Source organism: Solanum lycopersicum, chromosome 2 (assembly GCF_036512215.1).
Source record: "Solanum lycopersicum chromosome 2, SLM_r2.1".
NCBI lineage: Eukaryota > Viridiplantae > Streptophyta > Magnoliopsida > Solanales > Solanaceae > Solanum > Solanum lycopersicum.
The window spans coordinates 39883470-39907939 of record NC_090801.1 but is presented as its reverse complement, the minus strand read 5'-3'; the positions used below and the strand labels follow the sequence as shown (position 1 = coordinate 39907939).

Here is a 24470-nt window from a genome sequence, read left to right as displayed (position 1 = left end):
AGTGCCTCAAACAAAGCTATCCCAATGTTAGAATGATAGCTGTTATTATGGTAGAATTCCATCAAAGGCAGATTGTCATCGTAGCTACCCCTATGTCAATCACACAGGCCCTCAACAGATCCTCGAATGTCTCAATGGTGCGCTCTTCCTGCCCATCAGTCTGAGGATCAAAGGCAGTACTAAGCTTCACCTATGTGCCTAAGCTCTTCTAGAAGGATCTCCAGAAATGTGAAGTGAACTGAGTTCCTCTATCTGAAATGATACACAAAGGAATTCCATGATATCTCACAATCTTATCAATGTAAAGTCTCACATAATCCTCGACTCTGTAAGTAGACTTCACAGGGATAAGGTGAGAAAACTTAGTCATCATGTCAACAATAACCCATATGGATTCATGCTGTCTCCTAGTCTTTGAAAGACCAACCACGAAGTCCATATTAATGGCCTCTCATTTGTATGTTAACCTCTATAATTGAGTAAGACCGCCAGGCTTAAGATGTTCTGCCTTAACCTGTTGACAATTAGAACACTTGGCCACATATTCTGCAACGTCCTTCTTCATGCAATCCCACCAATAGATCTGCTTAAGATCATGATACATCTTGGTTGAACCTGGATGTATGGAATATCTGGAACAATAGGCCTCTGCAATGATCCTTGTCCGCAAGTCATCCACATCTAGTACACACAACCTGTCTTGGTACCTAAGTATGTCGTCATCTTCCAAAGCAAAAGACTTATTCATCTTAAATAACACTAAATCCTTCAGCTCCATCAACACAAGATCAAGATGCTGAACCTTCTAGACTTTAACTAATAAGGATTATTCAAAACTAGGATGAAATGAAATACCCCCACTAGTAGAGTCAACTAACCGCACACCCAGTATGGCCAGTCTGTGTATATCATTCACCCACTCCTTCTTCTCATCCTTAACGTGCGTTGTACTTCCCGTGCTCATCCTACTCAAGCATCAGCTACAGTATTAGCCTTACCTAGATGGTAGTGGACATTCATGTCATAGTCCTTCAACATCTCCAACCACCTCTTCTGACATAGATTCAACTCCCTTTGTGTGAACACGTCCTGGAGACTTTTGTAGTCTGTGAACACATACACATGCACTCCATACAAGTAGTTCCTCCACAATTTCAGTGCAAACACCACATCTGCGAACTCCAGGTCATGAGTGGGATAATGCTTTTCATGAACCTTGATTTATCGGGATGCATAAGTTATCACCTTACCACCTTGCTTAAGAACTCAACCCAAACCAACACTATATGCATTACAATAAATAGTGTAATTATCAGCACACTTAGGTAAAGTAAGCACCGAGGCTGAAGTGAGTCTGTCCTTCAGCTCGTGGAAACTATTTTCACAAGTCTCCATCCATTCAAACATGGCCTTCTTCTTAGTCAAAGCTGTCAGTGAGGCAACAATGGAAAAAAACCCTCCACAAACCTGCGGTAGTAACCAACCGATCCCACAAATCTACGTATATTATTGGGAGTAAGAGGTTTTGGCCAGTTCTTAACAGCCTCAGTCTTCCTAGGGTCTACCTCTGCACCTTTGTTGGACACAACATGACCAAGGATGGTCACTGATCTAAGCCAAAATTCACACTTGCTGAATTTGGCGTACAATTGATTTTGTCTAAGTATCTTCAAGGTTAGTCTCAAATGTTGTTCATTTCCTTCATTGGTCTTAGAATAGATGAGAATGTCATCAATGAATACTGTGACGAAAGAGTCAAGGTATTCAGGGAAGACCCTATTCATGAGATCCATAAATGTAGCAGGTGCATTTGTGAGACCAAATGACATAACAAGGAACTCATAGTGACCTTAAAGGGTACGAAAGGTTGTCTTTGGGATATATCCATCCCTAAACCTAAGCTTTTGTTACCCTTAACGAAGATCAATCTTTGAGAAGAAACTATACGCTTGAAGCTAATTGTAAAGTCATTTATGCTGGGAGGTGGAAACTTATTCTTCATAGTGACTTTGTTGAGTTGTCGATAATCGATACACATTCTAAGGGTTCCATCTTTCTTATTCACAAACAACACTGGAGCACCCCAGGGGGATTTTCTCAGCTGAATGAAACCCTTATCCGTGAGATCTTTTACATGTAGCTTCAACTCTTTGAGTTCAGCTGGAGCCATTCTGTAAGGAGGAACTAAAATTGGTTTAGTATCGGGTTCTAAGTCGATACCAAAGTCAATCTCTCGACAGGGAGTAACTCCAAGCAAATCATAAGGAAATACATCTTTGAACCTACAGGCAATGAGTCTGTGGAAGGAATGTCATGATCTAAATCATTAACACTTATAAGATGACATAATAACCCCTTAGACATCATTTTGTTTGCATTAAGGTTGGAAATCAAGGGATTAGGATGACTCAAGTTGTACCCCTCCCAGACCAGCTCTTATACATTGGGGAAACGAAATGTCACAAACCTACTATGACAAATCCATACAAGCATAAAAACTATGAAGACAGTCCATGCCGATAATAACATCAAAATCATGCATTGGTAACTCAACCAAGTCTGCACACATAGTCTTACGACATACAACTATTGGTCAATCCTTGAATACTCTATTAGTTCTTACATTTTTTCCTAAAGGTGTAGTAACCACTCTAGGATCATGTAGAACTTTAGGAAATATCTCAAAAGTGAGAGCAAGTAAAGGATTTACAAAGGAAAGCATAGACCCTAGATTAAGTAAAGCTAAACAGAATTGGAGAGTACTTGCAGCATACCTGTGACCACATCAGCAGACTTCTCCTAATCCTTCCTGCCCTTAAAGGCATAGAACCTGTTGCTCTTGGGAGCTTCGGCTGCTGCTGCGTCCAGTGAATTAGGACTAGGATGAGCATTACCTCCAGCCTGGCCTATTTTCTGTGGGTAGGTCTTAACTATGTGCCCGCTCTTACCGCAGCCGAAGCAGGCATTAGTGCCCTATCTGCACTCTCCACTGTGACCACAGCCACACATAGCACAGTCATTTCCGAGACGCTGCATCTCACCTCCATTGGACTTCTTGGGGTCTGGTTTGCCTCCTCTACGTATCGTACTCCTTTGAAAGTTAAAGTTCCTAGAACTCTGTTGTCACTTTTTGAATATGGGCTGTTCACGAACACAAAAATTATTTCTGTTGCCTCCATTACTAGGACTTGCCTGATCTTGAGGCTTAGGCCTCCTAGCATCATGAACTCCTCTCTGCTTCTGGATGTCCTCTACTTACTGGACAAGCACCATCAACCTGGAGAGTACCATGTTATCGTGGAGCATCGCAGACCAACACTCCTCCTCCAAATCTCCGTTGATTCCTGTGAGGAACCTGCTCATCTCACCCCTGTTGTTAGATACAAGGGAATTAGCATAACTGAATAGTTTAACAAACTTCAGGGAATACTCCTTGAATGTCATGGATACCTGCTTAAGGTTGATAAACTCCTCAACCTTGGACTCCCTCATCTCCCTAGAGAAAAATGTCTCCAGGATGGCTATCTTAAACAACTCCCAAGTTACCAAATCTCCGCCCAAAACTAGGCTATCTTGCCACATCTTGTTTAAGTCTGTGAAACATCCTTAAGATGATAGGAAGCCAACTTTGCTTTCTCAGTATGTGTGGCCCCCATAGCCACAAAAAACTTATGCACCTCATCCACAAACTCCTAAGGATCATACAAAGTATTAGACCCTTTGAAAATAGGAGGATTCATCCTCGTAAAGTCTCTCAGTCATACTGCGGACTGGTGGGTTCTCCCTCTGAACATTCTGTCGGTTGACCTGGTTAGTCATGGCCTGGACCTGCATAGTGATCGCCTATGCCATCTGGGCCAGAGATGCCCGCACCTCCGCATCAGTCAACCCTGCAGGATAGACGCGCATAGACACGCCTTCAACTGGAGCCTGGGGTGGAACCTGATTATCCCCAGCAGCTGCTCCTCATCTCCTCTGACCAACTGTTCTCCTAGACTAATTATATGAAATCAATAAGGATAGATGTTATATACGCTCATAACATCAAGAAATTCAGATATTAGGAAGAGGCATGATGAGATCAGAAGAAGGGAAATATTCCTACGCGTCATGCATTCTCTAATCAAGGATAGTGGTGCACTTCACTACCATGACTTAGAAACTACTCGATGTGGTTGATATGAAATTATTATCTTAAGAATTTAACCTAGGGCCCTGATACCAACTTTTTCACAACCGAAATCTAGACCCCAGACAAGACCGGCATTGTTGACCTCTCAAAGGTCGTAGACAAGCCTGCATATGTCATCCTTACTTCATCTAGGTTAAATTTAGCTGAAAATTTAAAACTTTTTGTTTCTTAACATACATGTGTAAATACTACTTAAAATCATAGGCGTTCACTAATCAACCATCTAATAAAGAGATAATCAAATTAAAGAATCAGTTCATAATTTTACCTAACACATTTTTGCCAAAACAACACCAATACAAATTCTGAAGAAACGTGGAAAGAAACACTAGTAAAACATGCTTTACTAGCTATAGCCTACATCTAAGTTAGATAATAACGGTAGAAATCCTCGAAAGCATGAGGGCCTACAAAGTCCGGATGAAAACTCCATTTTCGGAGAGCTGCAACGTCAACCTGTAAGCTCTAACATCCACGTGTGAATGCACCTAAAATTGTAGTATGGGATTAGTACACACTTGTAATAAGTATGGGTATATGCAAGGACACACCAAGGACATGCATGAGTAAGAACAACTCTTTCCTAACAACATGATTATGGAAAGTCAAGTAAATGTACTTGCAAAATTGGGATTAGGAAAGTTAGTGATCATTCCAAAATTAGATTAGGAAAGTGATTAAGCTTTAGAAATTTGTAATAGAAAAGTCATGCCATGAGAGTAACATGCGTCATCATGCTTATATATTTCACAAAACACATAAAATCTTTCACATATCACATAACATTTTGCATATCGCACATAACATTTTTCACACCATTTATTCATATGCCGTGAGACCTTGGAATTATGGACTTCACATTAAGACTTCCCAAAATGAGGGCTCAACATATGGGACCTCAACCAGGGAGCCTTCTTTAGCAAACACAGAGTCTGCTTAATTCATTCATACGTATTTCATTTAATTTCTTTCATAGGCTAGAGTAACACCAGCTATACCTAGGATGTAGTTGAAGACTTTCATCTGGTTCATTGAGTAATGATCAAGAATGACGTAATATCATTACTTAAGTATAACTCACCTCTTGATCATCTATCCTAACAACTATGGTATCATTCATTTCATTATGTGCATCATTTGAGGCAGGCCTCATTTATTCATTGGGAACATTAACTTTAACCGACAAAGATCATGTGAGCATCATGAAATCCAGTATTTCCCCCACACCTAAAGGAGGTGGAATTATCGGCCAAAGTCACCCGAGACATGCTAGAGTACATGGTAATTGAACCCCGCCAGATCCCTATATTGGCTGTATAGGTTTGAAGACCAGAAGATATAAGGATACCAATACCTGGTATGCCAGACAATCTCATCTCATGAGAGTCACGTGAACCTCTACCATTCATGAATGAAGGCATCACCGCTTATAGCTTGTCTATCGGTGCTCAATATAAAGTTTCATTTCATTCAACTCATACGTCATGGAAGTTGGCTTCTAGTATGAGGACATCATAGCTCAATAGATAATTTCTCATATCATCATTAGTATTAAGTATATATTATTCTCAACACTTTCATTAGAGTTTTCACAGAGACTAGTCTTATCATTTCATTACATACATCTTAGGTTCACTTACTTATAAGTGTATGCTAGACTTATGGGTCTATAGAAACAAGTCATGAGACTTCATTCATAGTTCGTTTAAGTAATTCATATCTTCCTAAGATTATGTGATACAAGACTTAATAATCTTGTATGTATGACAAGATCTCAATTTCTATCTATGTAGGAAGCATTATTCTTGAACATGTATCATGTATGACCGATTTCAAATCCCTTGGACATCACTTATTTTTCGTTTATTTTATTTTTTTGATAGCATTGCTTGGGGATTCGAGATCGAGCCCCAACGCCTTCATTTTTGTTTACTCATTATCTTGTCTTGGGACCGAGAGATTGTGGGATCGAACCCCCACAACCTCATTTCTTTTACTTTCCTTTTTCCTTGAATTTTCTGAGTTGACCGTGAGGGTGTGGGATCGAATCTCCACAACCTAAATTTAATTTTTTCTTTCAAATTTCCTTTTTATGCCCAGAGGTCGTGGGTTCAATGCCCACACGCCTCAACATTTCTTTTAGTTTCATTCCTTAGTTTGACTGAGAGGTGGTGGGTTCTAATCCCACTCCTCTTATTTCTTATTTTCATAATTCCATTTTCCAGCCAAAATCACGGTTCGAATCCCCCTCACCACATTATTTTAACTGATTTATTATCATGGTTTTTAACATGGTGAGGTCACGAGTTCTATCCTCCATTTACCTCACTTGTTTTAATTCATTTTTCAAAACATTTTGAACTACTTCAGTGTGACCGAAATTCATCAACTCGTAGCTGGAAATTTCGTAGTTTTTTAGCATCCTTTTCATCACAGTACATGTTTGTTCTTAGGGAAATTTCATAATTTCTTTGGAACATTTTAGGTGCAATTTCATGGATTCAATTAGATTAGAGTTCTTCCCTCAATTCAGCCACATTAAACTTCATATGAACATCACAATTTACATAAGTTTGTGCACATTAGAATACAACCATAACATTACAATTTGGAGCCTTAAACTCGTGAGCACATAGTCACGATTCACATAGTACACACGTACACATATTTTGACATCACATAGGTTGTCATCATATGATTTCAAAACACATTCATGAACATATTCATCACAAAAATACAACACACGCCTAATATCTACCAGCAAACATACCCAACCTACGAATCATTGTGAGCTAGTGACAGGGACATGCAACGGGAAACAACCCTAGTTTTCGGATTTGAATATACTGAACCTTAAGGGGTCTCTTGGGAAAGGGACCAAGAGAGACGATAACCCATACCGTTTTCACATTCAAACTTAAACCTTCTGCCCAAAGATTCTCCACCTAAATAACGTCCAACACCAAAAACCTCAACCCCAATTCGACAGACAACCCTCTCTTTGCCTAATGTTTTTGATCAATTGTTTGTTTTTATCTTTCGTTGTGAGTTCTTCAAGTGTGAAGAACTTTGATCAATTTTTCTGTTCTTGAAGTTATTTTGGAAGACAGAACATGAATGAGAGAAGAGAGAATGATCGTGAAGTGAGATAGACGTGAGAGAGTGAAACTTGAAAGTAGTTTAGGCTTAGGTAAGGAATAAGTCAAACTAGAACTCTCTTTAGCTTTTAATAAATATCTAAGTTTTCCTTTTTCTTAAATCATCTAATAATTATTTATTAATTAAATAAATTTACCAATTTATTTAATACTATTTAAATCATTTCCTCCACCTAGGTTCGAACCTGGGTGGATGAAGACTTCACTCAAAGGACAATTTTTGTCCCTCTCTCCCTAAAATGCCCCTTCACCTTATTAATTAATTAATTAATTACATATTTAGGGTAATTACGATACTACCCTTACCCTGTAAAATGACCATTTTATCCCTAGACCCTCCAAACCTTATATTTCCTCTTCTTATATCCAGTAAACACTCATCCGCGTAAATCTTCATATTTGGGAGCCCTACATGGATGGAGCCATCCTTTCTAGATAAACTAACCCCCAAAGTTAGTTGGCTTCGCTGTCGCCAAGGGTTCAGAGGTATGATTCTACGCGCATCAACCGTGTGAACCCGGTCTAATCGTAGGTATTCTAGACACATTAAGCGTTACTTAGCATATCCATTTTTAGGGTTGTTACAAGATGATAGGATTGACATTTAATTTATGTGTAAGGCTGAATGTGTGAACAAGATTGTAATCGTTGATTTGCCAAATGTGAAAGGCAAAATCGATTGAGTTTTCCAACCGCAGTTCAAATGCCTAAAGCTTAATTAAATGAAGGGAGATCTGATGAGAAAATGATGATCCACTAAACGGAAAAGTGATCTTGATAAAATTTGGCCATCAAGTCGTGTACGAAATTTCTGACTACTATTTTGGGATACTATAAATAGCCCAAAGTATAGAGAAAATGGATCTTGAATTTTATCTTTTTAAGGATTCATCTATCAGATTTTATTGAGTTTTTGTAATTTTTGCCCTTTCTTTTAGTTGAAGGGTTTTGGCAAAACTTTTATAATTGATAATTAGTAGTTGTAATTGAAGTGAGTGTTGAAGATTATTTTTTTATGATCAACAAATTAATGTCTTCAACATCATTTGTTTTATTGTTTTTCTTTTTATGATGTGCATAAACCCCTAATCTAGGGGTCTAATTATAGGGATGGGTGTTTATTTATTTTGTAGGTCCTGTGTCTTCCTCTTTTTTACTATTTTACACTTATGGATTTGAGTTATTTAGCATGAGATTAATTCATCGTTTAAGGTTGAAAACTTAATCCTAGTTTAGATCTTTTATTGATGCTTGAAAAAGATCAAGTAAACTTGGGTAGATAGTTTGATGCATGTAATTTACTTTTGATTGTTGTAATTTACCTGATGAAGAAATTTTGGTTCAATTCTAATTGCCATTTCTTCTCGAAAGAGAGATTTATGTAAGGTGTTAAGTTTATTTCTCTTTGAATAGATGAGAGGAATCCAGCAGTTACAACATATTGACTCCATAAAGGATAAGATTAGAACCTTAATCTACAAATAGTAGGGACTAACTTTATAAAACACCACAAGAAGCCAAAATTTTACTAGAAAGACATCAAAGCAATGTCTAGCCTTAAAAAATCTGAGCACATACCACAAGCCTCTTATGTGCCAAGTAGAAAATGAGCATGTAAATGACGCTTCATAATTCTTAAAATCAATAAATCTGGTGATCCATGTGGTACATATCTCGTTGAAGCCAATGTAGAATAAAAGTAAAGTAAAACACTATTTCTCAATCTCAATGATGAGCCAATGCATGAGCTAGGATCGTACCGAAAAACATGTGAGAATTAACAAGTAAGCCAGTAGCAATATAAAAAAGTCCAATCAAATCACGATACCAAGGAGGAGAGTACTAACCTGGGATCCTACATGTTTCCAAACACAGCATAAAGCCCAACAATAAGATGAATTACCAAAGAATCATAGCAAGCCTATGAAGGTACCAAGCAAAGCTACCGAGTCAATCAAAGAGGCGGGGAGGGGGGGACTCAAGGGATGGCACCTTACCACTGTCATACCACTATAGTCTATGACTAAGAACAACCAGTGCCAACATATTTCTAGGATGAGCCAAAAAAGAATGAAGAATCAATAAAAGATAAAAAAAAACTCAATACAAACCCTATTGGAAGAAATTCTAACGAAATCTTCCCTGTTTGCCTTCAATTACATCAGAAAATAACTTGTAAAATTTATTATGACTGTCTCTTATTGGTTGTCGATCTTCTTTATTTTTTTAAGGTTCTTGTCTCTTTTAAGCCCTTCCTCATGCCTCAAATTCCGTATACCAATATTAGCTAATCAGATTATTCAAAAGAAGAGTCTGCAGGGGTAGCAAATTTAGTTTCTAAAAAATTCAGAGTCTTAGCGGATGCTCTTCCTTTGTAAGCTATTCCATTGTCAGAGGGTAAGATTCCCTATATATGCCGGGAAGGGAGAAAAAGAAGAATCCCTCGTGACTTGGCTGCATAAATTAAAATATCATCCGAATAGATTTACAGAGAAATATTGTCAATCAAATTGACTCTTTGATGTTAGCTTATCCTATTCTTCTTGAATTGTCTCGAATTACCTACGATGTTTGAGGGGTTCATAGATGTTTTTATTCCAATGAGCAGAAATTTGTATATATCAATCGAGGAAATAGCAATGTGGAAAAGAAGACAAGAATTCTCTAGAACTACACTGGGGAAAACTTAAAGTTTTATGGTGTAGCTTGGTAGCCGATTTGTTTTGGCTACAAAAATGTCACGGGGTGAAATCATGTCATCCCTACCTATTACTGCTCAAAGGAGAAGTAATGAGGGATCACTTGAGATTGCATCAAAATAGACAAAGATAACGAACCTGAATGGATTTTTAGGGACAAATCCATCAATATTGGTTGAGGCAATTCTTACTTGTTCATCTCCAACTAATCTAGCTCCTAAAACATTTAATATTCTTGATCCTTCATTTAACTAGTCTTCTCGGCTGGAAGCAGGTTGAAAAGGTTATCGAATGATCGATTCACCGTTGAGAATATTAACTCCAAAAAGAGGAATCTTGTTGTGTTCTAATAGAAGCATTATCTCTTCTATCTATCTGCATTATGCAAAAAGAAAAGTCAGTAAAAAATTGTATTTGTTTGGAACTCTTTCTGAAAAAGTCTGTAGGCCCCTACTTTAGTTCTCTTTTGGGAACTTACAAGTGTGTTCCGTTAGCAATGAGAAGGTTAGATCATGTGATAGACGGAGGTGGTAAGATATGTATCTTTGAAATATGTAATCACATAAAAACAAAGGTTACTATTTCCATTCTACCAAAGGGCAATTAAATCTTATGTCACCTTCGGTGGATGACGCTGACCCACTAGAAGTATGGCAATAAAATAGAGACAACGGGGAAGGGAAAAAAAGGAAAGCACTGACCTATATTTTCAACTTTATGGGTGCACTTCTAAAAAGACTATTTAAATCCCTTTGGTAAAGGTTTCTGGTTTAGGGTGCTTATTTTCTATCTTTCTTCGTAAAGAAGAAGTTTTTCAAGATTACTCTTGGCCAAATGTGAATCCATTTTCATATAATAAAACCAACTCTGTTCAAGAGAGAGTTGGCCTTCTTCGTTTTTGACATTTCTATAATCTGAGATAGTTTTCCAATTCAACATTTTTGCGTTCGTTGAAAACACCGTCGTAGGAATTCCTACTTTTCAATACATGGAGGTGAAATGATCAACGAGAAAGAGGCCCTACTCACTACATACTAATACACCACAAGACTGAACTTCACTAATGCCTCTTCCGCATCAACTTCACCTCCCCCTTCCCTTACATAGTGATTTTATCAATTAGGTACGTAGTTAGGACCCTCCATTGTGATTGGTATATCACGAAAAAAGTAAGCTTAAGAATAGTCATTAATAGAGGTGACCCACTTTTGCTTTATCAAGCTGTGAATGTAGATATAAGGTTTAATAGTGAAAGGGACGCATTGGTATGAAGTTGTTTGAACCTAGCGCTCAGAAGGTTGTGCCCGACCCAATAGGTGAGGGCAAGAGTACTTGGCTTGATGTCGTTAAGGATCGATGTAATTGAGACAACTAAGTAAAGGATAGGAAAATGTGAGGCCTTACATTTTTACAACTCATATTTTATTTGAAAGTGAAATCATTTTTTTTAGAAATGCTCGAGATTATCAGTCCCGCTTGGAAATTCTTCCACCTTTTAAATTAGGATTTTCCGAGCACACAAATTTATTTTATTTCAATAATAAGGGCAATTTGGTTGTTTGGTTAATTCTAAGGATGTAGAATAAATTGCTTACAAGGGTTTTGTTTGAAGGTCAATTGTGTTTTAATTATTAAGGCTACTTCACTAAGAGGATTCGTCTGTAACTTCCCCTTTTCAAAGAGTATTCAATCGCGATCCAAGCTGAGCAAAGAATCAAAACCTTTCCCAATAAATATAGGATTCGTCGAATGTATATGCCAGAGCAAAGCTGATAAAAAATGTGTTTTATTTTTGTCACTTCGAAGGGTAAGGATCGACTGGATGTCTTGGAGACAACATAGATTGCACAGTAGGCAACGGGGCTTCTAGGAGCCTCTAACCTTTAGGGGGTCGTAGATCGAGTTTTAGGTTAAGGTTACCAGTTTCATATGTAACACTCTGAAAGTGTAAGAGGTAATATAGAGTCTATAATAAATTTCTGAGGGTAACGGCACATTTTTAAGGTCAAATATAATTAATATAAGTCATCTAGGAAGTTTTAGATTCAACGCATCATGAAACGTCCATGACGTCCGGAAACTAGTTCAAGAGGTGCTAGTGTTCCTTAGCCTGTTTTACTAGGTTTGAAGAATCAGAATTCGATTGAAATAGATACTAAGGTGTCTAATACGTATTAAAGTTTGCTTAGGTCAAAAATTGTGGGTACGACTCTCTAAAGACCAACCAAAGGGTCTTTGAGGAGGACCCTTCCTGTTTGGCTAAAAGTTATCAAAAGTCAGCGCCATCGACAGTTTCTAAACAACTAGCTATAGGACAATCTACGGGACGTCGATGGTCACTAAAGAAATTTGGAAAAATACCATTTTTAAGAATCTCAGACAAAAACAACGGACCAAAAGGACGATTAGTCCCACGGTCCATCAATTGACCTACGGCGCATAGGTTGGGGTCTCGTTAATCAGGGTCACTTGTTGCTGCCACGTTTTAGGTTAGTTAATTAAATTCATTAATTGGTTATTTAATTATTTAGGGGTTAAGGGACTTCTATTTAAGTTGCTTAATAGCTTATATAAATACTCTAACCTTATTAACTAACCCAACTCTCACATTTTCCATAACCTAATTGATCTTCCTTCTCTCTTTTTCTCTCTCCCAAATAGAAATACTCCATTGAAGGTATTGGTCAAGTTATAAGGTAAGAAAGGAAGGTAATTTTCTCCATCATTATTCATTAATTAACAAGGTATGGGAACCTTTCACCTTTGGGATTCCTTTCCCCAAAGGATTCTTCTAAAATTGATTTCAAAAAGATGAGTTTCATGTGGATTTCTTTCCAATACAAATTTGATCTTATAAATTATTTTGCTTTTGATTCCTTTTGGTTATTATGAATAGATTATAATGTATTATGATTCAATTATTCTACTTCTTGATAAATTAACCTTGTTTTTGGACGATGACTTTTTCCCCATAACCCTAGGTTATGATCTTGAATTGAATTATCTAGTATTGATATAATTGGCTTGTTTAATATGTGAATTTTTATTAAATGATGTTATTATGACAATTTATGGTAGAATGGGGGTTGGTTGATGGTAATACCATGATGATGGCTTAAGAAGAAGAAGAGGTAAGACTTTGTGATCTTCAAATCCTAACTCTATAGTGATGATTTATACCTAGTGATGTTGATTAAATTGAAGATATATGTTGTAATTGGATTTATTAGGATTTTATTATGTCTGTATTGAAATGTCTTGTCGTACGAATTATGATATAATGTTAAAGTTTTAATGATATAAGGATCATGTTGATTCATTTGTGTGCATTACTATGAAATGATACATGCTGGTGATATCACCTATGAGGGTTGTATTGAAAGGTTGTTCTCATATAAATCCTAATGAGCAAAATATTATAACATACAAGGAATAGTCTCCTATGACCTAAACTAAGCTTAAAGACATTTCAAAAAGGGACTCTAGCTTAGCACCGAGTGAACTTGAAGATGAGGGGTGGCACCTTCCCTAGGTAGGGACATAAGGTTCACCATAGTTTTCACGAAGTGGATAGCCTCATGTCCCAAAAAGGTCATAGAGTGGTATTTCCAATAAAGGCATCCAATTTAAATAAACTATGTTTCCCCCATAGGAATACTAGCTACTTGTTCCACAAAGATGCTATGTTCATGTTTGGTACTACCTTCGCCGGTAGACCACCTTCCATCGGTGTAAGGCTTTATAACACCAGATTCCACACATAGATATTGTGGTCTTTGTCGGTTAATGTCACATACCAAGAGCAAAACCTAGATAGTAGGGCACTCTCGGAGTGCAACCGGCGTACTTGACCTCTCGGAGGTCTTGTACAAGCCCATTCGCGCCATTTATTACATATACATATATGAAAAGTAGTGCGGAATTAAAACTTTTCACAAATATTTGAATAGTCTTTCAAAATATCTTTCATATAAACCAAAGGAAATACTAGGTCTAATGTCATCAAATCTTAGAATCTAAATATACTTGGCACACAACCCATACAATCGTTATATAGTACTACTAAGTGTATTACAATGCTTTTATAAAAGAAACTTTAAGATTGTGATGCCGTCGAGTCAAATGAGGACATACTTTAACCTTGCTTGAAAGATCCTATAATCCAAACTTTGCTCCCAATATTCCCTTCACTTATGAATAACTTTGGATATAGATAAAAGTATGGAATTAGTACAAACACATGTACTAAGTTTGACTTAATTTATAAAATTATGATAACGGATATTTAATTGAAATATGCTCTTTTTGAGTTAAGCATCATAGTATAAGCATAAGAACAACATTTAACACATTAGAAACACATAAGACATCACATACATTTTAACAAATGTTACAATAAGCCTTAACGATTTACAGTGAACTAATTCAATGTTACAGTGAACCCATTTTGCATGCAAACTACTCACTAAAAGCTATCCTAAGACTCACTTGAGTGAGACAAAGAGAGACCGCCCAGACACCCTTTCTAGGCACACCTAAATGATCCTTGGGACTACCTATCATGAGATAATTACACTTCACTATACACTAAAATACATAACATGCATAATATGACATTCTCCTCACCAAGGTTATGAAAAGACTTACTTAAGTAATTCTAGAAGAGAACGCCCATACACCCTCGCCAAGATTACCTAAATAATCCTTAAGACTTCCTTAGCTTAGATCATGTCTAAGATATCAACCAACTTTCCTACCTAGAGTCATTCTTAAGTTTTCCTAGGTAAGATATGAAGAGACCATCCTTATGCCCTCTTCACACATTAGCTAGGCAATCCATAAATTTACCCTAGATTAGGTACTCATTAGTTTACATGCTTTCTAACTTAAGTCATTATCTTAATTAGTTCATTTAAGAGACATTCATCACATAAGAACATTCAAGTAATGGTATTGGAGAAGACCTAGGGACTCACTCACTAACATCTTCAAATCCAAATTGTGCAATGTCTATGTAGCGTCCCATACCACCACCTAAACTTTATAGAAATTTTCAAATACTAGTAGGTATACTATATGATGAGAAAAGGCATTAACCGACATAGGCCATGTTAGCTAAGCATGAAATCCGGAGATGTAACCTACTCTAATTAATGATGTTCTACTTTCCAATGGTAGAAATTGGACACATCCCATGTAGGCACATGGTTTGGGATTATCAAGGGTTCCTTTGTACTCTAGATATGTATTTATGTAGAGATACTGCCCAACCATACTCACTCGGTTCTATCCTTTGTTCTGATAAAATATTTTACATAAAGGAGTACAAGAAGAGGTTCCATATCTAGTTCATCACCCAATAACATTACACCTTACCAAAGAATTCCCCTAGGGTTGCCTTACAATGGTTAAGATGATAGCTTAATGATTTTCCTAAGGATGATTTCATGACATTCTAGCCAACAAACCTTAAGTCCAGCATTCACTCAAGAAGGATACAATTAGGGTTTTCGACTTCAAGGATATCATAACCTCTCAATTAGGTTGAGGGCTCCACATAATTTGACCTTCTCACTATGTTCAAGGCCACATGTCCATCATATATAAAAGACTAAGGAGCTTTAGCATAATAAATCAAGATATCTCATATTCACATATCATTCATGCATCAAAAAGAGGGAAACAAGTCTACCTAAAAAAGACATATTAACACTTCACTTTATCACATAAAGTATATCACATCAAGAAGCACATAGGCACAACCATCAATATAGTCATCATAATACTCATATAACCAAGTAGAAAGAATCATGCATCAACTCAAAGACTACATACATAAGGGAATAGCTATAGTTTAACATGATCTCTTAATAACATCAATAGAAGAACCTATAATTTCACCTTAATCAAATGTAGATAGATATGATCATACTTCATATCAACCAACTACATAATCCATCATAATATATCAAGTTGTTTGCTGACAAGGTCATGATCATCATAATATATAAAGCCACGCAGACAAGGCAACATAATTCACAATTATAACACATAACACCACCACCATAAGTGGACCGTACCAATAACAACATAATTCAAGACCAAATTTACATAATATAAATACAATTAGGGCATCTTACCACCAATCCATTATCACCACTTCAATCCATAGCTAAAACATCCAATACAATACCAAAAGGCCTTTAACAATGGCCATGATCATCAATTCAATTCAAAAATCACAATATTCAATGAATCTAAGTCAATTTAATATATATTCATTAATCTAAGAAAGCCTATATGTCAATCCAATACAATTCTTACATCATTCAATAGCCCAAACAAAACTACACTAGAAATCATAAACATTGATACATTATCATAACATCCATGATATAAACAATTTGAAGAGTTTATATTTTGCATGGGTTCATGAATATTTTATGGTAAAATAATCAAACTAACATCAATTAAATAGATCACAAAATTGGACAAGTTCATCTTTAGAGGACTTTAGAAATCACTTTTGAAGTTTGGCTCCTTGATGAAGAGAATTTCAAGGATGAAGAAACCTACCTCAATGAATTTAAACAAATAAAATGATGGAGAATCACCAACCAAACTCCAATCCAAGCTCTTCCTTGATTTTTGGATCCAATGGATTTCTAGAGAATTTCGGTTTTGAATTTGAATAATTAATTCATCTTGGTGTTATGGACTTATAAACCCACTTAGAATACTTAAAGTACCCCTACGTAACTTCACAAATAATTATTTTTAGGTGGGGTGAATTTACCAATTCGCCCATTCACTTAGCAGTGTAGTAGGCGAGTTACAAGCACCATCGGCGCGTAGCCTACGATGGGCCGTCACTCAACCAGTGGATAGTCGTGTTGGTCAATGGTTTAGGTCAAAGACTTGTCCTTGGAAATACAGGATCCCACGCCTATGTCATAACCAATGCCCTCCACCCATGGGGTGTCGACTAGCCTACTAGGTGTAGATTGCCTCCGTAGCTGGGACTGCCTTTGAAAATTTTGTCCACAAACACGGGTCCTTCCTCAAGGACCCTTCGTTTGTCCTTGGGGATGTTTTCTCGGGACTTTTCCACCCAAATATAATTTTATAGGATTTTAGTACCTCTCACATGAATTTTATCCAAAACGAACACATAAAATTTGACGAAACATGCTAATACATGCAAGGTTGTTTCATGGAAAACCTTTCGAATGTGATGGACGTTCTTGGATGTTTGACCTCTAACCTTCATGAAACTTGAATAAATACTCATGAAAACTATTATTACTTGTATAATAACTTCATAAACTCATGACACACACATAAGCACATAAAAACACATAAGGCACATAGATGACTAATCGTCAAAGTCATGGTCGTCCCTTGACGTTTGACTTCCAGTTAACCTAAATATTTAGACACTGCCTCATTACCACATTACAAACCATTTAGGAGCTTAGAGCCTCATGAAAAATATGTTAGGTTGTATTTTAACCTATGTCATTTAGAGGTGTTATAGATAAGGCAAGTGTTCCCGAAAGTAATGTGAAGTAATGAAGTAAATACTAACAAGGGTGACTTAAGAGGTTTAAGTTAGCCGAGGTAGGGGTATGTGAATATATCTATACATTGCACTAGTTTATCTTGAGGGAATCCTTAGGAGGTTGTTATTCTGTTCCATAATGTATATTTAATATATGTTGACTTTACATGTTATTGACTCTATATTATGTTAGTTTCACTTATAAGCATGTTATTGGTCTATAATTCTTACTCTTGATTTTATGGTATGTGAAGCTATGCATTTCTTAAGGTCCTTTTGTTGGCTTACTTGATTGAGTCAGGTTATGGGGCTTTGCTTAGTCATTGCACTTGTAGACTTGATAAGTGTTGTGGGTAAGGGTTGTTAGGTAGTGGAGCCTGATTAATTTTAGGTTTTCCTATTTATTCTCTATTTTAGGCATTCCTATTTATTCTCTATTTTAGATTTTCCTATTTATTCTCTGTAATAAAAAATACTCTGATTTATTAATATAAATATAACTCACCGCCGTGGAAGTTTACTTACGGGGTTTTACCATGAAATATTGGGTTTTCTAGTTCTCTCTCTAGATCTCTCATCTCTTTCTCTTGAAAGTTCTTTTGTTCTTCATTCATCAAGTGTGTGTGCATGAATTTGATCCTAACAAATGGTATCAGAGATAAGGAGATTCAACACGATCACTGAAGATGGATAGTTCAAGGCTTGGAATCGAGAAGTTTGATGGATCCGATTTCAGTTTTTGGAAGATGCAGATCGAAGATTATCTGTACCAGAAAGATCTTCACGAACCGTTGACCGGGGTGAAGCTGGAATCCATGACAGAGGAGAAGTGGAACTCAAGGATCACCAGGCTCTAGGGTTGATCCTGTTGACTTTGTCAAGAAACGTGGTGTTCAACATCGTGAAGGAGAAGACTACGTCCGGTCTGTTGAAGGCACTATCAAATATGTCTGAAAAACCATCGGCTATGAATAAGGTATATTTAATGCGTAGATTGTTCAATTTACAGATGTCTGAAACTGGATGCGTTTCTGATCATATAAATGAGTTCAATATGATTGTGGGTCAACTCAATTCTGTGGATATTAATTTCGAAGATGAAATTAAGGCGTTGATTTTGATGTCATCTCTGCCCGAGTCTTGGGATACTATTGTTGCTGCGATTGGCAGTTCCCGTTGATCTGAGAAACTGAAGTTTGATAAAATCCGTGATGTTGTTCATAGCAAAAGTATTCGAAAACGAGAAGTGGGAGATTCATCGGGCAGTGCTCTCAGCATTGATTGAAGGGGGAGAAGTAAGACGAAAGGCCAAAATCAACATGGTCGATCAAAATCAAAAAATCGAGGAAAATCACTGAACAGATCAAACGTGACTTGTTGGAACTGTGGAGAAAAAGGGCACTTTCGGACGAACTATACAAAGCCAAAGAAAAAACAGAATCATAAATTTGGAGATGACAATGATTCTGTAAATTCAGCAGAGGACGATGGGGATGCTCTAATCGTTAGTGTGAACAGCCCGATTGAATCATGGATTTTGGATTCTGGTGCATCTTTCCATTCGTCTCCAAGCAAGGAGTTATTCCAAAACTTCAAACATGGAAATTTTGGAAAAGTATATCTTGCTGACAATAAAGGCTTAGAGATTGAAGGAAAGGGGGATGTTTGCATAAAGACCACCTCGGGAAACCAGTGGACATTGGAGGATGTCAGATATATTCCTGGGATCAAGAAAAATCTGATCTCTGTTGGTCAGTTGGATAACAAGGGATATGCAGCAGAGTTTGGGAAAGGTTCGTGGAAGATCGTGAAAGGTGTTATGGTAGTAGCTCGTGGCACCAAATCTGGAACCTTGTACACCACTGCAGGGTGTATAAACATGGCCGCTGTTGCTGAAGGTGCATCCGGTTCACGTCTGTGGCACAATAGACTTAGATACATGAGTACTAAAGGAATGAAGATGCTGGTTGCAAAAGGAGCATTAGAGGGTTTGAAGTCTATTGATATGGGTCTTTGCGAGAGCTGTGTTATGGGCAAACAGAAAAGAGTAAGCTTCACAAAGACTCCTAGAGAGCCAAAGAAAGTGCGGTTGGAAATGGTCCATACAGATGTTTGGGGACAATCTCCAGTATCATCACTTGGAGATCCAGATTCTATGTTACCTTCTTTGATGATTTCAGCAGGAAGGTATGGGTTTACTTCTTGAAGCATAAGTCAGATGTGTTTGAAACTTTCAAGAAGTGGAAAGCTGAAGTTGAGAATCAGACCGGTTTGAAAGTCAAATGCCTAAGGTCTAACAATGGAGGAGAGTATGACAAATCAGAGTTCAAGGCATTCTATGCAGCTGAGGGAATCAAATTGATGAGAACAGTTCCCGGTAAGGCAAGGCAGAATGGAATTGCTGAGAGGATGAACAGAATATTGAATGAGCGTGCAAGGAGTATGAGGATACCCGGTGGGCTGCCCAAAACACTTTGGGCAGATGCTGTGAGCACAACTGCATACTTGATCAACAGGGGACAATCAGTTCCTTTAGGGTTCAAGATTCCAGAGGAGGTGTGGACAGGAAAAGAACTCAAGTACTCACACTTGAGGACTTTTGGTTGCACTGCTTATGTTCATGTTGATCCAAAAGAGAGAGACAAGCTTGATGCCAAGGCTGTGAAGTGTTACTTCATAGGATATGGTTCTGATTTGTTTGGTTACAGGTTTTGGGATGACAAGAACAGAAAGATCCTGAGACATTGTGATGTGACATTTGATGAGTCTGGCCTGTACAAGGACAGAGAGCAGAAGGTTCTAGAGATTACAAAGCAAGTGGGAGTTGAGGTTGAGTTGGAGAAGAGTAACCCCAGAGATGTCAAAGCAGATACTCAACCAACTCCTACTGAAGAATCTGAAGTGGAGCAAGTTACACCTGAGCAGGTGTTAAGGAGATCATCCTGATCCATCAGTGCACCAGATAGGTATTCACCTTCATTACACTATCTATTGCTGACTGATGAGGGGGAACCAGAGTCTTTTGATGAGGCCCTACAGGTGGAGGATTCGATCAAGTGGGAGCAAGCCATGGATGATGAGATGAGGTCACTTGAGAAGAATGACACATGGGTGTTGACTGAGTTACCTGCAGGGAAGAGAGCTTTGCTGAACAAGTGGGTGTTCAGAATCAAGTCTGAACCAGATGGCAAAAGAAGGTTCAAGGCTCGTTTAGTGGTTAAAGGATATTCACAAAGGTAAGGTATTGATTATGCTGAAATATTCTCTCCTGTTGTGAAGTTAACCTTTATTCGAATTCTGTTGATATTGTTACATCAGAAAATTTGCATCTAGAGCAAATGGATGTAAAAACAATGTTTTTACATGGAGATCTGGACAAAGACATCTATATGCAGCAACAGGAAGGATTTGTTGTTCCAGGCAAGGAGCACATGGTGTGCAAGCTCACCAGGAGCTTGTATTGACTAAAGCAAGCACCAAGGCAGTGGTACAAGCAGTTTGACTCCTTCATGACCAAGAGTGGATTTTGCAAAGCTGAAAAGGATCCTTGTTGTTACTTCAAGAAATATACTGATTCATATGTCTTTCTACTCTTGTATGTGGATGATATGTTGATTGCAGGATCTAGTATGAGAGAGATTAACAATCTGAAGACAAGGTTGTCTGCAGCGTTTGAGATGAAAGATTTTGGTCCAGCAAAGCAGATTTTGGGGATGAAGATTTCTCGGGATAGACCTGCTGGCACTTTAAATCTATCTCAGGAGTTGTACATTGAGAAGGTGCTGAGCAGATTCAGGGTTAATGATGCTAAAACCAGGACTACTCCTTTGGTAAATCACTTTAAATTGTCGAAGGAGCAGTCACCCAAGACTGTCGAGGAGCGTGATCACATGGCACTTGTTCCATATGCTTCAGCAATTGGTAGTTTGATGTATGCTATGGTCTGTACTAGACCTGATATAGCACATGCAGTGGGAGTAGTTAGCAGGTACATGGCGAACCCTGGGAAAGAGCATTGGGAAGCTGTGAAGTGGCTTCTGAGATATCTGAGAGGTACATCCAGTACTTCACTTTGTTTTGGCAAAGGCAAGGTGACTCTACAAGGTTTTATGGATTCTAATCTTGGTGGGGATGTTGACTCGAGCAAGAGTACATCTGGGTACATTTACACCATAGGTGGAACAGCAGTGAGTTGGATGTCCAGGCTTCAAAAGTCTATTTCTCTTTCATCTACTGAAGCTGAGTATGTGGCAATAGCTGAAGCTGGGAAAGAGATGATATGGTTGGCAGATTATCTTGAGGAATTGGGCAAGAAGTAGAGCGAGAAGATTCTTTACTCAGATAGCCAGAGTGCCATACAGTTGGTGAAAAATCCAGTCTATCATTCGAAGACAAAGCACATCAGAAGGCGCTACCATTTCACTCGCAGGGCAGTGGAGGATGGTGATATGTGCTTGGAGAAGATAGAGGTTGCAAAGAACCCGACAGACATGTTGACGAAATGTGTTGATTTTGGGAAACTGAGGTTATGTAAAACCTCGGTTGGTCTTCTGTAGTTGTTGCTACAGATGTTGCGGTGCGGTAAAGATGTTGATGATGATGAGATTTTTTTGAGAATGTATTTTTTTGGATGACTGAGTCAGTCTCCAAGTGGGAGAATTGTTAGGTAGTGGAGCCTGGTTAATTTTAGGTTTTCCTATTTATTCTTTATTTTAGGTTTTCCTATTTATTCTCTGTAACCAAAAATACTCTGATTTATTAATATAAATATACCTCACTGCCTAGGAATTTTACTTACGGGGTTTTACCATGAAATATTGGGTTTTCACTTACTCTCTCTAGATCTCTCATCTCTTTCTCTTGAAAGTTCTTGTGTTCTTCATTCATCTAGTGTGTGTACGTGAATTCGATCCTAACAAGGGTGTAGTATGTTTTGAAATGTTATGAAGTTCTTTTATATGACTTGTGATTATAATATGATGTTGAAGTTATTTGGCTCTACATATATTGAAATGACTTAGTATTGTTGGTCTTGTTTTGAATATGCCATTGCTTTGATGATTATGTATTTTAATGGTTGAGCTTGTTCCTTAAAGTACATAAATGGGTTTTTTATAGTAAGTTTCATGTTTTAAACAAATTGTCCCTTTTCTAGCATGATTTCTATGTTGTGTTTGCATTGTTTCCATACTTAGTACAAGCAATGTGCTAACCACTATTATCTTCCTTTTCCCCAATATATTAGGTTGTGGTCGTTGATGAGGTTGAGGTCATTTTAAGAAGACTTGAATCCTCATTGTGCAAGCTTTCTAGGTCCTCACAACTTTTAGGACAATGCCACTTTATAGCATTGGATGTTTATTAGTTTTAAAGACACTTTTTTCATTCTCTTTTATTTGAGTATTATGATTGTATAACCTATATGTGGCTTTTACTGTATTGATGTATGGATCATGCCCAATTATCATACTCTTCTTTAGATGGTTATGATATGAGATATTCGTTTTAAGACTTTATTGTATCATATGTGTGTGTGTGTATATATGTATATATATATATATATACATATATATATGTATGTATGTATGTGTGTGTGTGTGTGTATGCGCGCGCACCCACGCGCCACAAAAGTAGAACACTATATAATCTTCTTATATGAAGGGTCTATGTATACTTGATATGAATATATTATGTGTAACTGAGAGGTCTAAGTAAACCTTATAAAGTAGTGTACATGAAAAGTTTAAAATTTTCTGCACATTTTAACCTACGAATATAATAATGATTGCTAAGAGGTTAAGACTGCTAAGAGGTTAGTCTTAGTCCTCTCCGAGGACAACTACGCCAGTTACGTCTTAGGGGTACTCCCCGAATATGATAAACTTTGTATCAAAACATAACGTTGGATATTTTTAGAGTCAATGTCTCATAAAAAAACCATGTATATGTAGAGTCTTATTCATAATTGTGAAGCGCACCACTTATGAATAGGAAACTACATGATGCTTAGGAAACTCTATTTGTCTTTGAAATCTAATAGCGTCCCTCGAAGAGTCTTGAATCTATGTGGACGTAGAATCTAATCATTTTATTGTGATTATAATTGAAGAATACTTGAAGTAAATCCGCACGATGACGTGAGGAAGAGATTGCCAATGCAACAGTTCATCCCCGAGACAATAAAGTCCCTCCCCTTGAAGAAGTTGCTAATGATTATCAAGCTCCGGCCAGTCCTTCGGATTTGATGGATAGGGATATATGGGCATCCTTATCCAAATGGCCCAAGACATTACTACCCAAGAACAAGATATCATTACTGAAGCACTAGCCATGACGACCCAAGCTTATCAGAAGGTGGTACCCTGAGGAAACCAACATGTTAGCACCATAGCCTCCCGTTTAAGGATTTTACAAAGATGAATTCCCTTAATTTATATGGGTCCTAAGTGGAGAAAGACTTCCAAGATTTAATTGATGATACTTACAAAATTCTCTATGTTATGGGGTGGACTACGAGTGAGAAGGCCAAGTTAGACACCTACCAACTCAAAGATGTGGCTCAAACTGTGTACGTCAATGAAGAGACAATATGCCTTTAATCGGTGGACCGGTGACATTGGAGATTTTTAAGATTCTTGAAAGGTTCTTTCCTCGGGAGAACACGGAACCCAAATGGGAAGAATTCATAAACCTTCATCAAGGAAGTGTGAGTATACTTGACTACTCTTTTAAATTTACTAATTTGTAAAGGCATTCTCCTTCTTTGGTTTCCGACCCTTACGATGAGATACGTCAATTTGTGACGGAGTATTCGATGACTTGAAAGAAGACTTCCAAGATTTAATTGATGATACCTACAA

At 37.5% G+C, this 24470-nt stretch overlaps 1 protein-coding gene across 1 annotated transcript; it reads right to left on the bottom strand.

Moving 5' to 3' along the window:
- Positions 1-469: 469 nt before the first annotated feature.
- Positions 470-3582, bottom strand: LOC138342028 (uncharacterized). The gene is made up of 7 exons (XM_069294209.1): positions 3260-3582; positions 2949-3141; positions 2764-2858; positions 1912-2282; positions 1468-1741; positions 856-965; positions 470-723 (listed from the first exon to the last, which is right to left on the bottom strand). Exons 1-7 carry the CDS (start codon positions 3580-3582, stop codon positions 470-472), a joined length of 1620 nt encoding a protein of 539 aa, XP_069150310.1.
- Positions 3583-24470: the final 20888 nt, after the last annotated feature.

Coding starts and splice junctions, on each gene's coding strand:
- LOC138342028 (XM_069294209.1), bottom strand. CDS start 3,582: ATGTGGCAAGATAGCCTAGTTTTGGGCGGAGATTTGGTAACTTGGGAG. Junction 2,859..2,948: donor TAATGCCTGCTTCGGCTGCG/GTAAGAGCGGGC, acceptor CACTGGACGCAG/CAGCAGCCGAAGCTCCCAAG. Junction 966..1,467: donor TCGGTTGGTTACTACCGCAG/GTTTGTGGAGGG, acceptor ATGCTTGAGTAG/GATGAGCACGGGAAGTACAA.